At 35.4% G+C, this 14,375-nt stretch overlaps 1 protein-coding gene across 1 annotated transcript in view; it reads left to right on the forward strand.

The window, feature by feature from the left end:
• Positions 1 to 10,883, forward strand: part of LOC145686266 (lysosomal acid phosphatase-like) — a 41,522-nt gene extending 30,639 nt beyond the window's left edge. The window contains exon 7 of the mRNA XM_081759389.1: positions 10,555 to 10,883. Within this exon, the coding sequence (XP_081615515.1) occupies positions 10,555 to 10,701 (147 nt within the window). The 3' untranslated portion in view covers positions 10,702 to 10,883. The remainder of the gene's footprint in view (positions 1 to 10,554) is intronic.
• Positions 10,884 to 14,375: the final 3,492 nt, after the last annotated feature.

Here is a 14,375-nt window from a genome sequence, read left to right on the forward strand (position 1 = left end):
CGGCGGTGGAAATTTGAAGTCGTTTTAAGACATGTCACTAAATGAAATTAATGAATAAGTTTTGACCCAGGTAGTAAAATACCTTACGGGTTCGATTCCCGATGGGACAGCAAAATAATAATAATTTCACAATCATTCACTTTCCGTCCCCTTTAGTATGAAAGATATAACCGTAGGACATTAACCTAAAATTTCATTTTATTTCATTATACACTACAATCCCATTTAAGCGAATTAATGCTGAGAATATATCAAAGTATATCAAATACATAGTACTATATTAATTTGTCTTCTTTTGTCTTATATATATATATATATATATATATATATATATATATATATATATATATATATATGACAAAAGAAGACAAATTAATATAGTACTATGTATTTGATATACTGTAATATATATGTGTGTAATATATGTGTGTAATATATATATGTGTGTGTGTGTGTGTGTGTGTGTATACACAGACTATTGGAAAGTAATATTCTAATTCTGAATGTAGGAACCTCAAGGGGAAAATATCAGTCACATAAGAAATCAAGAAATATGAAACATGAAAGAGAATAATTAAAGTAATAGAATGAACTGAACAGATTAATAACACTGGACAACAACAAATACTTGTTGAATGTTTCCTTTCCCAAAATAGTTGATTCTTACTAATTATGGGAGAAGAAAGACAAATTTGACCTCACATTTCTTTTATTAGCTGCTGTTTTTCAGAAACAGCTATTGTAATGTATAATGTCAGTACTTTATATTATGTACTATTACATATTTCCTTGGTAGATTTCTCCAGTGCAGTAATGGATTGTGTTGCTGTAAACGATTTTAACTTTTACAAATCCATATACTATGAACAGAAACTGAAAAATATTTACAAGAAAGTGCTATGCGGTATCAACTTTTAGTTTCATCCACGTGAGAGACTTCTCTCAATGTGGTTTTCCGCTTCGCGACTATCCAAGGAAACTGTTAGTACACCTTTCAATGCAGCCTTTTCTTTACCACGAAGAACCTATCAAAGGTTTCGTTTCGTCATACAATAGTTTACGAATTTGTGGACATACACAAACACATATCCCTTCTTTAATTTAGTCTCACTTAACTTAGGAAACATTTCCCAAAGATACTTGCACGCATCACCATCTTTATCCAATGCCTTTGTAAATTGTTTCATTAATCCCAGTTTGATACGTAAAGGGCCAGAAGGATGTTCTTCATAGGAACTAAAGGGAGATGATGTACATTCTTGTAAAAGGCTGGAAATCCCTTCTCGGAGGCCACATCTTTCTGATGTAATAGGATAACCTGTCCCTACTATGCCATTTACACAAAAAAGCAGCAGTATTTCGTGAAACCCAATTGCAACCCTAAAACAACAGCGACGACTTTTAGTTTTCACATAATTGCCATTGATGAACATTGTACTGAACTGCTTCGAATATTTGTTTCATATTTTGATGTTTTCTTCATATGGACAGCATAACCAATAGGCGCTGATCCGAGAGGACTGGAACTGTGTAGCAGGACTTCTTTCATACTAAACTTAGATCTATCTATGAACAGTCTCCAATCCTGTGGTTTTTATTTAAAGTGAAATTTGTTTGTCAAACCAATTACATCACGACAAAACACTAAGGTATCTTGCTAAGTGAAATAAACCTCAAACTGCTTTTGACGATTCCTGTATATTGATACTTTCACATCATCTTGTAATAAGTTCCATTCCGTAAGTCTTGATGCAGCAAGCTCAGCTTTGTTCTTAGGCACCTCAAGATCTCGAACGAAATCATTAAGTTCGGTCTGTGAAGGTAGGTGTGGCTCCTTCATTGTTACACTAGTAGCACAAATTCCGCATCAGTTGATAAGCGCCCAGATTCTGCCTCCATGACATCAGTGTTCTCTTCATCTTCTTCGTCTTGAACAGTATATTCGTTTGGAGGACTAGGTACAGGAAGGTCTTTGCCATGACCGATTGGTCTGATGGCTGACGGGATGTTGGATTCCTTTTTTCTTTTTTGGACACTCCATGCTAATTGGTGGTACCAAACAAAAATAACAGTCGTTAAAATGATTGATTGGCTCCCTCTACACTATCCGAATGCTAAACGTCATTGCACGTCCCTTGTTTTCTAACCATGAATGTAGATTCACGCAGCATCTGTTGCAGCATAAATAAGTTGCCCATGGTTTGTCCTGGTCCCCTGCATTCACACCAAAATAGTGAAAAGTGCTGTCTTCACAAGCAGCATCAATGGACGTTTCTGCTTTGCAAATGTGACTTTACCACACACATAACAGTAATTGTTTAAACTGTTGACATATTGACGAGGCATGTTGTTTTTAGTTACGCAGCGCATACACCTGAAAAGAATCAAGAAAACCACCATTATAAAAGCCTTTAATAAAATTATATATTACACTTAGAACACATTCCTTACGTATTATTAGCTTCAAATATTCTTCATAACTTATTAATCGTAGGATACATTTATTATCATAAAATCATTCATAATTAATCATATCGTTAACATTAGTTTCCGTCGAGGAGGACTGCTTTTAAAAAGTTTTTTTTTCCGATCTTCTACTTAAGGAAATTTATAAACGGACATACATAATATAAAAATGTAAATTAAATGACAAACCAAAGAACATAAAATAAATTAGACATGCAAAACATTAAAAGAAATATCCTCAACCTGTCATAGATAAAATGTTAACAGAAATATAGAAAATGATGTACAAAGAATCAATGCATTACATAATATACGAAATTCCAGGCAACACTGTGCTGTGCAATGTGATATAATTGAATCTTCATATAACAGTACTTGATGGTAGATGTGGCTAGCGTGGAACGGATTAACTATTTAAGATAAAAAAAAAACTTCTTCCATAATAGGAGTAGAGGGGAATGATTTAAAAATACAAGCTACGTTTCCCCGCTGAATTGCTAAACTGAGTCTCTGTATTAAAAATTGTTTGCTCCGCGGATCTCCTGTTTTCACAACCAGCTGTGAACCTATTTGTTTCACTAGATTCTTTGCCTCTTTGCTGAAAACACCCATTGTTTCAACAGCAAAGGGAATGATCTATGCTGGTCAAAGCACGCTTTAGGATATCATTTAATTCAGCGTGACGGGACACTCTGCCTGCGCTTTTGGGACAGCTCAATGGATGCAAACACTTTTCATTGGCTTGCTCCCGACAAATGCATGTAAATTTTTTACACATGTTCATGCCAAGGCGTAGAGCAACACAAAGACGAAAAGAATTGTTATCCATGAAAGTTCCAATATTTCTCGATGGAATTGATTGCAACCTTCGCCAGATTCTTTTTCTTGTAAGGCCTTAAAGCGAGCTATATCAAATACATTATACAAAAATTGGTTTTAAGATTTTGTCCCAGCTTTTCTGTACTTCCAATGTGGATGGTATATCTTGTCCAAATAAGAACTTCCATACGTCAATTGCCTCTATCAAGTGAAGAATGACCACATCATCAACGGGAATGTTAAGAATGTTGGAGATGAGTTGTCTCACCCCATAACACGAGGAAACAAAAGCTAGAAGGTTGAGGTCGAAGACTCTGCGGATATTCAAACCTCCGAATCGAATTGGAAGACTAGCTTGTGTCCATTGTATTTGATTTTTTTCAGGCAGGCATCCATTTGGAGAAGTAGAGATGGCATATACCATGTTGGAGTAGTTCGAAGAAAATATTGTAACTTTGGTATACCCATGCTATTGTTTAGAAGGAAATATGCCAAGTGAGATGGTAAAATTTTTAACCGTTCAATAACAGTTTTAAGCTGATTTAGGTGCTCATTAAAAGCTATTTCGTAACCTGTTTCATGCAGTGGAGCACCTAGAAGAAATAACTGGTTCGCATTAACTGTTCGAAGTCCAGGAAGAAGCTGTTGAAATTATGATACAATAGAGGTGTCCACTTGTCCAGATGTGAAAAACAGTTCACATTTAGAAGGATTAACTTCTAAGCCAATGCGTTTAGACTCTGCTAATAAAATATTCACATCCTGAAAGACGGATTGTGGGGAACCACCCAAAGTACCATCATCCAGATAAAATAATTTTAGTTCAGATGATAATTTGCGAACTATAGGATGGATTGACAAGCTGAAAAGCATTGGGCCAGCGGGATCTCCTTGTTGGCAACCGACCTGGGACAGTATTTTTTTCTCTCCAAAAAACAGCATTGATGGACAAGCATAACTTTGCCAGAAAAAGAGATAGACGGCAGGGATCTGTTGCTTTATTTCACTTAACATGATATCCCGTTCCACCGTATTAAAGGCATTTTTATAATCTATTTTGAGAATGACGTGCTGTGAATTTTCATAGTTCTTGATAAAAGTTCGAGTTGAATGAATAATTGCTTCACATCAGTGACGACGCCAGAGGGGGGTCAAGGGGGGCGAGTGCCCCCCTAGTAGCTACTTCTGCCCCCTGACTGCCCCCCCCAGACTCCTACAATCTTTAAACATTCTACATGTAGTATTTTATATCAGTATCATAACCAATCTCATTGACATATTGTAGTCTACTTTCCATTCATTTACTATGTGGCAGATTAGTCCTCAAGCTTTCTTCTTGGAGCGACTGGGTATGCACGCATATTTCTGTTTTCAAATTTAGCGCCTTTTGAGGTAAATTTTAGTTATACTTCTTTCTTATGATTTTTAATTATTGTGCCTAGCGAACAATAGTAGATTTGGTCGATTTGTTTTCTTCTTATTGGATCAACTTCGTGTGGAAACAAAAGAAAGGTAAAACCAGTTACGTAACTTGTTTGCATTTATCCAAGTTTGAAGTTTTCAGTTTCATATTTTGTTTTATTTCAAGGTTCTATAGGCCCTACTTCTAGTTTTCTGAAACATTATTCTCGGCTTTCAATATTCAGAGGATGTGCTTATAACAGCTTAGTTTGCAACTACCAGGGCTTAATTTTTTGAAGAGGATAAAAAGAGTTGTGTTTTCCCTTCCTGCAAATGATAATAATAAATTTATGGAATTAAATTGATTCCCAATAAAACGTATTGTCAGAGTAATTGGTTAGTAGTTGGTAATCTTTAGTTAGTAATTGGTTTATACTAGTGCTCCCTTACTTATTTTGTTTGAAAGTACTGACGTGACGTCTACCTTATTGACTAAGAACTACTGAAAAATTCGTAGCCCAACCCAGAAGGAGTGCACGTGGAATGGTGAAATTTTACTTCTTCTACACTTCCCCCGAGAGTCAATGTACTACCTTGTGCAGTACTCCAGTTTTTGCAGAAAAGTTAAAAAATCTGAAGATTTCCTTGCACCACTGTTCGTAGCACTACCCCTATCAGATCTAAAATGGCATCCTTTCACATGTTATTTAAGTTTTGGAAATAAGTACACGTAAATGTTAGACGGAGCTAAATCTGCGGAATAAGAATGATGATCTAGACATTGAAATCCTATATTATGCAATGTCAGTTGTGTTCGCAGGAGCTTGATGGACAGGTGTATTCTCCTGAAGGAACAAAATTCCTCTCTTTTCATTTTCCGCGGCGTTGAACTTCGAATTTTTCTTTCAGTTTTGTAAGTAATGTAGAGATTCTATATTAAATATCTGACCATTGCGGAGGTAGTCTATGAGTAAGACTCCATACTTATCCCAGAAGAATGTTGCAAACAGTTTCTTAATCTACTTCTGTGTCTTGAACTTCTTGGGGCAATGGAGAAATGAGTGCTACTACTCCATTGACTCTTGTTTCGATTCAGGATCATAGTGTTACGACCATATTTCATCTATGGTTACTATTCGTAAGCGAAATTGATCAGCATTACGGTCAAATTGGAAGAAGACTTATGTTAATGCCGTCACTCTTTTATTCTCCTGACAGATATTTTGGGAACCCATTATGCCGAGAACATACGCATACCCTAGCCATTCTGAATTATGCTACCCACGAGTTCCAAAGAAATGCCCAGAATCTCTGACACAAGTTTTGCTGAGAAGGTAAAAACTGAGAAAGCGGGGTGCAGCCAGACCTCAGACTATAATAAGTATATCGTGAGTTCACTATACACTTTAAAAACTATATAAATAATAGCTTAAATTATTTTTGTCATTCAAAAACTGGGGTGACCTAGGCCCTCCGGCCCCGGGCTATATCCACCACTGGCTGAAATGCTGCAATTTTCAAGAATAATGTCACAAATTGCATCCATGATTTCGGGAAGAGTCATTGCTTTTAATCATCCTGGATGTAAAGCATAATTTGTTGAGAAATCGCCACGTTTATAGTAAGCCACTTACTTCTTCACCACTATATAACGGAGGAGAGTCCCATGGTGTTTCACTGATTTCCTAATTAATTTACTTCGATGACTTTCCTTGGTGGGACAAAAATGTTATAATAGTTAGGATCTGGATGTTTGTGAAATTATCTGTTTGGACACACATAATCACTTCAGAAGCCTGAGAAAGAATAAGAATTTCATTATTAATATGAAAATTTGTATTTGTACATGCAGAAATATGTTTTTCCCCAGATAGCAAAAATGACTTGCAACAAATTTGCAGCAGATTTGCAATTCAAATCTGGTAAACTTGCAGCAGACTTGTGATGCAAGTCTGCAAGTTTGATGCAAGTTTAATGCAAACTTCCTAGTTGACGCTCTTCGAACTTGCAGCACGCCTGCAATGCAAGTGTATGGTAAATTTGCAAAGCAAGTTTCTTCAAGGGGTTTACTTGAACAGCAAGCCTACTGCAAGTTTCCACTTGCACTGCAAGTGCACAGCAAGTCAGCAGGAAGCTAGTGCAGGTTTGACCCAAGTCTCTGCAAGGATACCACTTGCACTGCAGGTCTACAGCAAGTTTGTAGCAAGTCTTCTGCAAGTATATACTTGCATTGCAAGTCTACAGCAGGTCTTCAGCAAGTGAGTGTAGTAAGTCTTCTGCAGGTATATACTTGCATTGCGTTGCGTCCCTTTTACAAGCCGAACATTTACTGTATACGAACAATCACACAGCATATTTTTCTCAACAACTTTGTCAAACAATACACGTTCAAAATATAAATTATCTCTACATACTGGATACTTACTTAATTATCTTTAATGGTTGACACACTTCGCACCTACTACAAATGGCGGCCTGGCGGGGAGATTTCTAAGATTAGACTTTTGTGCCACCTGTTGGTAAAAACTAGAACTGACACACTTGCTACAAAGTTGCAGCAAGCCTCCGAGGCAAGTAAATCTAGCAAGTGAAAATCAAATTTCGACATTTGCGGGTAACTCTTTCTAAACACCTGCAGCAGGTGTACAGTGCACGGAAAGTCTAGCAAGCTAAAATCTAATATAGTGAATGACTTGCTGCAAACCAACATGCTATTAGGGTCTGAACTACGGTTTCATTTTTCTACCTACTACCTACACTCCTTCTGTATTGGACTACGACATTTTCAGGAGCTTCTCGTAAATTCTCTCTCTCTCTCTCTCTCTCTCTCTCTATATATATATATATATATATATATATATATATATATATATATATATATATATATATATAATAGAATGAGAGAGAGAGAGAGACGTAGCATATAGTACTAGACGAATGTGTTACTTGTAGGCTTCAAAAGATTCATTGAAAAATATTTCATCTTCAGACGTTACTTATTTGTTAGTTATAAATTTTACTTGGAATAAGTTTAATTTATAACCATATAGATCTAATATGAAAACAGCAACGAAATTACACAATGTAATGTAAAATATGTCAAACGTAATAAACATGTCATTTTTGGTATGGCAAATAGCTGCCCCCCCGAAAATGTATCTGCCCCTCCTTTGCCCCCCTAAGAACTTAAAGCTGGCGTCGTCACTGCTTCACATCCTCTTTTCATTGCGAACCCTAATTGGTTGGGCTGAAAATAGGAAGAGCATTGCTGGTAAACACTGGAGCATGCGAGCTTAGAAGCCAATCTTCTTAAGGTGCAGCCTGCAGCTATGGGACGAATTCCGCCTTCTTTCTTACGGAGTGCACAAAGTGTGGTTCCAAAGAAATATTTTCGTATATCTTGAGGCACTCTTCCACACAAAATGAGATTAATTAACCTCGTTAGGTTATCCAATAATATTTCAGCTGCTTTCCCTGCCGATTTGGATAACAGATCCTTTAGATGTTGTGGAGATAAGCCATCAATGCCTGGAGCTGAACCACTGAGAAAACTGTAGATAGCTCTCGAAACCATCTTAGCATCCACCGTTAATACAGGGTCACTTTCCAAAGGAGGATCTGGAAACGAGAGTTCCCTAGATGGCATGGGATGTTTATTGGTGAGAAGCTTATAGGTCTCCTCGTTCACTGGGGCCAATGTGTCATCTGAACTTAACAATCGAATTGCACCTTGCACCTTTTGTGTCAAAATCCGAAATTTTCGCTGCCACTTTTTTGGAGAGCTCTGATTTTTTCTTCTTTTTGAAGCGATTTGTTGGTGGAGAAGACAAATTTAGGTTTTCTTTCACGAGGTTTTTGAGAGATTTGTTCTTTGTCTCAGTTGGTATATGGAGTCCATAATAAGGGAAACTTAATAATTTTTTCCAGACAGAGGTGTCATTTTGGTTTACACAAGCTGCGATGATAGAAGCTAACTTCTTCGCAACAGCATATCGAGCTCCTCGGGGAATTCTTTTCAGAATGAAAACATTAGATTTTAACTTTCCCATTTCTGTCGCAAATTCCTCTGCTTCACAAACGCTATGAATTTCTAGTTCAGCATGTTTACGAGTGTTGTGAATATTTAATCCTTTTTCTTGTTGGAAACGTTTTTAAACATGAAAGACAGGTATGCACAGTGTTTTCCGGTAACTGTAAATTAGTTTCCGATATAGTAATATTTGCCATGAAACACCAATTAAACTTTTATAATTATAGTAAATAAATGAAAAATTATTTTCAAATAAAATTGAAATGTCTTCTTCATTGTTGGAGTTCAATCAGTTGAGGAAATGTAACGAATTCTTTCAACGAAAAGTGATAATAACTATACAATTTTTGGACTTGGAATACAATATCACAGAAAAACGAAAAAGGTACATTTTTTTTAATCACATTTCCGAATATGTTGGAAGAAACCATTATAAAAACAATTTGTGTGGTTTTAACTTTAGTATACTTTGTTACATTTTAGTATAGGCTACTTAAAACCTTATTTTTTTAAACTTGCAAACAGAACTAAGAATAATAACGTCACCATATGCGCTATCAAAATAGTATTTGGCAGGAACATTATCAATGTCTTAACATATTTTCTAAGATATTTTCTAAGATATATTAGCGTTTCGTACTTTCCCCCAGAGTCGCTCTAGAGGGCTTCAAACGTTCAGAAAGTTTTTTTTTTGTTTAAGGAAATTTCCCGATTTGCCTAAATTTCCCTTATTCATTCGTCATAGTGATATGTCGATATAGAATTTGAAAGCCTACATCATTCTCCAGAGAATGATGTATTAACCATGATATTCTGATGAACAGTGTTGCAACAGTAGCTATTTAATAACAAAGTCTCCAGAATTGCTTGTAAACAACCCGTTACTCACTAATGGAACTCGGTTCCAGTGTACTCAGTGTTAACTCGGGAAATGTCCATACTATAGAAGGGGATCCGAACCTGTGATTGCACACCATGTAATTACTTTTCTCGCGCATTTTCTACATTACTTCAGCAATCCATAAATATTTAAGAAGGGTACACTAATTAACAAATATCAGTAACAGAAACGAAGACCATGTTTCAGATGCCATACTTTTCAACAGACGAGAGATTTTGTCAACTGTTCAATTATGTATCAATGTATATATTGATAAAGATGAATATAATATTACCATTCTTGATATTATGATAGAAAACACCTTGTATGTATATATATATATATATATATATATATATATATATATATATATATATATATATATATATATATATATATATATATATGTATGTATGCTCTGATATACAAGATATTTTCTATCATAAACGTCTCATCTTTTACATCACTTCAAATAATTGATTATGCTACAGATTATTCTTCCGGTCTCATGTCAGAATGTTTTGATTGCCAATAGACTTAATTGAGTTTATGCTGCACGAATGGTGTCAAAAGTAGCGAAAATGTTTGTAAAGAGGCCAATTATGACTTAGGCAGTTGTCTAACTGGCCTATAGTTCGTAGTGTTGGGACTACTATCCTTGCTGCTAGGTAACGTTACAGGTCATTTCAAAGATGGGTAGGTAGGCTAATATAGATCTTCTGAACAAGACTGTACTTTCGAAATATTGATATTTGGAACTCCGTGACCACAAATTGATGTGTGAAACTAAACACTTACGATAAGAACTTTCACTTATTTGTTACTTGATATAGTCAGAAATGTGATTTACTACATTTTTAAAATAAAAATAAGTTGTGAATCTGTTTGTTAAGCGAATTAAAATTTATTGTATCTGTGATATTATAAGAACCCGTTTTGACATTGTTTTCTTTCGCAGTTGTTATACAGGAACAGTGCAACTGACGATTCAGATTTTGAAGTTCTCCAGCTTCCTGGTTGTTCTGAGATTTGTCCTGTCGATTTATTCAACCAACTGCTTCAGCCAGTGATTCCTGATAACTGGGACGAAGAGTGCAAATTATGAAAGAAAATACTAAAGGCTACATATAGTCTGAATATTGGGATTTGTATTCAGCAATAAATGTATCAAGTTCCAGTTATTTATAAACTCTAAGTTAAGTTCTCTGTATGTGATAAAATACAATGTGAATATTATTGCATGTGCATACAACGAAGCACTTATGTTTTTGTATGGTATATTCACTTTTTATTTGTAATAAAGTCTCATTCTTGAAATTTTATATTTAAAAACATTGTTTTTACTTTAACTTATTTTTAAAATTTATAATGACTTTCAAACCATAAATTTAAATGTTCGATTTCTATTTATTCCGTCCCTTCGCTTTAGTTTCTAAAATCATCATCTGATACACCCGACTGATATGGCCAATTAATGCATGTAGTCAAGTGTTTTTTCCTGCTAAGTTACCATGGAAGTACATCTGCTTTACATAAAAACTCAGTTACAGAGCTTGTCTTGATTTGTCGTGGTTTAAAACCGTAGTCCCGAATTTCCTATTCATCACAAACTTGAAATTTGAAAATTTACAATATTCACCTTAATATATGAAGATTAGTTTATTTTATATTGTCTTCTCATAACAACGTCTAATATTCATTGGCGAAATTCAGATATTTTGCTAAGGAGGTGTCATGACCACTTACTTCTGAGATTTAGAAGGACCTTCCCTGTTGTCCATCAGTTTTATAGGAGGGCAATAACGTAGTAGGTGGCCTAGCCTCCCTCTAGTTAATAAATAATCCTTATTAAATATAAATAATCCTTATTGAAGTAATTGATTTGATTCCTTTTTCCTATATAATGATATAGAATAGGTAATTATAGTTTGCATTGAGACATAATCCACTTTTACCAAGAATTTCAAGATTTAATGGTGGCATAATATAAGAGAAGAACAGGCCGGCCCCTCTAATACTTCTTATTAAGGGAAAATTTTGGAATATCGATATATCTGTGACTATTACGTATCCCAGGGATTAAGTTAATTCCAGAATCAACTCAATATAGCATCAGAGAATGAAGGGAATTTAAAAACTTTCAAGAAAGTATAAAAAAGTACCTTTTTCTATATAAATCATAGCAATATTTTCATTTTAGACTCCAGTAACATTTCAAGCAGACTAAAACAAAACAAAAAAGACTCAGGAATTTAAGGTTTTCCTCTTCGTGTCATTTTTCTTTTTAAGCCAGAGTGGTAACTAGAACGAGTAGTACAGAGAGAATAAATCTAATCGAAATTATATGCGGATGATTAGTATGCGTACGCTGATAGTATTTAGGAAACTTGCTAGCTTTGCAACACTGTACACCTACCAGAAGCAGAACTTCTACCAACACTGTATTTTGAGTTAGCTTCTAGTCTACTGTCACTTACCCTCCCTTCCTCACATTTTCTTTCGTAAATTTGAAACGGAGAAAAAGTAGAAAATCAAATGCTGAAATGGAAGATTGATGCCTTAGAAGGATAAGAAAATACAACTATTATTGTTTCGCAAAGGGATGGTTTTCGGATTTTGATCCTCTTTCAACAATATATTGCTGAAAAGTAAACATTTGCAATATACGGATACATCGGGAGTACAACCACATTCAAAAAATTGTGGACAGAACTCACTGATTTTACAATAGGTAAGAATACTGGGATACATCCCAAAATTGTAAAGCTAGCGTCCAAAGAAGAAAAGAGCAATGTTCTCTTAAAGGGATATAATAGTAATGAGTGTAATAAGTAAAGAGTGTAAGAGTAAGAGGAATAAATGTGACTTAACATTGCTCAAAAGGGAGGGTCACAAAGTGGCTCCGCTGAGATCCGAGCGAGACAGTTGTGTTTGCATTTGATATGTTATAACTAAAGTCCAGAATTAATGGCTAAATAAAAGCCTTAAATTGGTTGGCAAAATTGCAAAATAAACACCCAAAAATGGTAGGTAAAATGGATAAAGTAAACAAGCAATCACGAACTTTGGGGAAAAATAGATACTAAAATATGTAAAAGCTATAATAGGCTATAATTCGTTTGCTAATCGAAAAAAAAAAGTTTCACTTTGCACTTTGTACTTACCACTTCAAATTCTGGAAACTTGTGCAACCCGTGAAGAGACGACATTTAACAATTCATTCGCCACTCTTCAGTAACAACAATGAAACAATAACTTAAATACACTATCACATTTTATTCACACGCGGTTACATTAGCACAAACATTCAAAGCACAATAAATACTAAAGTGAATTCATTTTACACTACACTAGCAGTTTATTTTCACTTTCAAAAGGTTTTTCATATTTTTGTTCTCTGAAATTATTAACATATTTTTAAGGTTTTCAAAGGAAAGACTTTGTCTCCTGTCAGAAAGAATTCGCTTTAAATGGGAAAAGGATCTTTTCACAGCTACAAATTTCACTGGAGCATACTTGAAACATGTAATTTGGGAAGGATTCATGTCACTGTCAACAGTTGTATCAGCATCACCTTCCGTAACACTAGCGATGTCCTTCAATTTTCCCAACTCTGAATTAGCATTTACAACGATCACACACCGAATGTACTCGCCCTTGTCACCAGGTACAACACTCAGATCGTTGAGAGTATCATTGAAGATTTTCAGAGAACTAGCGAGAATCTGTTCTTTTTTTTCAAGCTTGGCAATAACATCTGGTAACTTTGCAAAATGTGTTGAAATGGAGACTAAGTCCTTTTTCAAGGAATTCTTCTTAAGCGAACTTTAAGCAACCTTAATTGAAGACGCATCATCCTCATCAAAAATATCAATGTTTCTTTTGATGGGTTCAAAGTTGTTAGCATAATAGAGAACAGCTGTAATCCATGTACCCCATCTCATTAAGACAGGCTGTGATGGAAGCGGAAGTTCAGGGGCTAATTCGCGAAACGCACTTGTTTGCGAGGGAGCTGTCAGAAATACCTTTTTCACATTTGACACAAGAAGGCCAACGTCAGAAAAATGAGAACGAACTTCTTCTGCAATTCTATGTAGCGCATGTGCCAGACAGGTGACATGCAGCATACGTGGGAATAGGCTTAAAAAGCCTTAAGGGCTTTTGATGCACTTTTCATGTATGTAGTTCTGTCTGTGACAAAAAAGGACCTTATCGTATTTTACACATTCTGGCAACAGAATACTCAGCGATTTTGTAAAAACCTGTTAAATTGCCGTGCCATTTACTTTTCCAGCACTTCTGATGCAATCGAGAATGTTTGTGTGCCTTCTTTCCCTCCCAAAGTTCCAGTTACAACGTTGGCAATGAACGTCCTAGAATATAGCAAGTTTCATCAATTGAAATCCAGATATTTTTATCAGCAACACTTTTACGGATATCGTCAATAGTTCTGCTGTACGCGCTATCAATGTAAGTCTTTCTCAAAGATGATTCACTTGGAACTTTTTGTTTTGTGTATTTCTCTAGAAAGTTTCTAAAGGAAACATTTTCTAACTTCCATAAAGGAATGTCCGTGTTAATTAGAGCTTCATAAGATCATTCGCAAAACTGTTAATACGCGAAGCGGGATCCAAGAACAAATTGAACCTTTTCACCAGCTGATTTGCGTGTCCTTGCAGAATTGTGTTTTGCAGTGCTCATATGGTGTTACAAAATAACGCTTTTCAGCGGAAACCACAGTTTTACATAACTTACAAAACAGTACAGAACCATCTGTTG

This window comes from Thermobia domestica, chromosome 5 (assembly GCF_964235325.1).
Source record: "Thermobia domestica chromosome 5, izTheDome1.hap1.1, whole genome shotgun sequence".
In the NCBI taxonomy this organism is placed as follows: Eukaryota; Metazoa; Arthropoda; class Insecta; order Zygentoma; family Lepismatidae; genus Thermobia; species Thermobia domestica.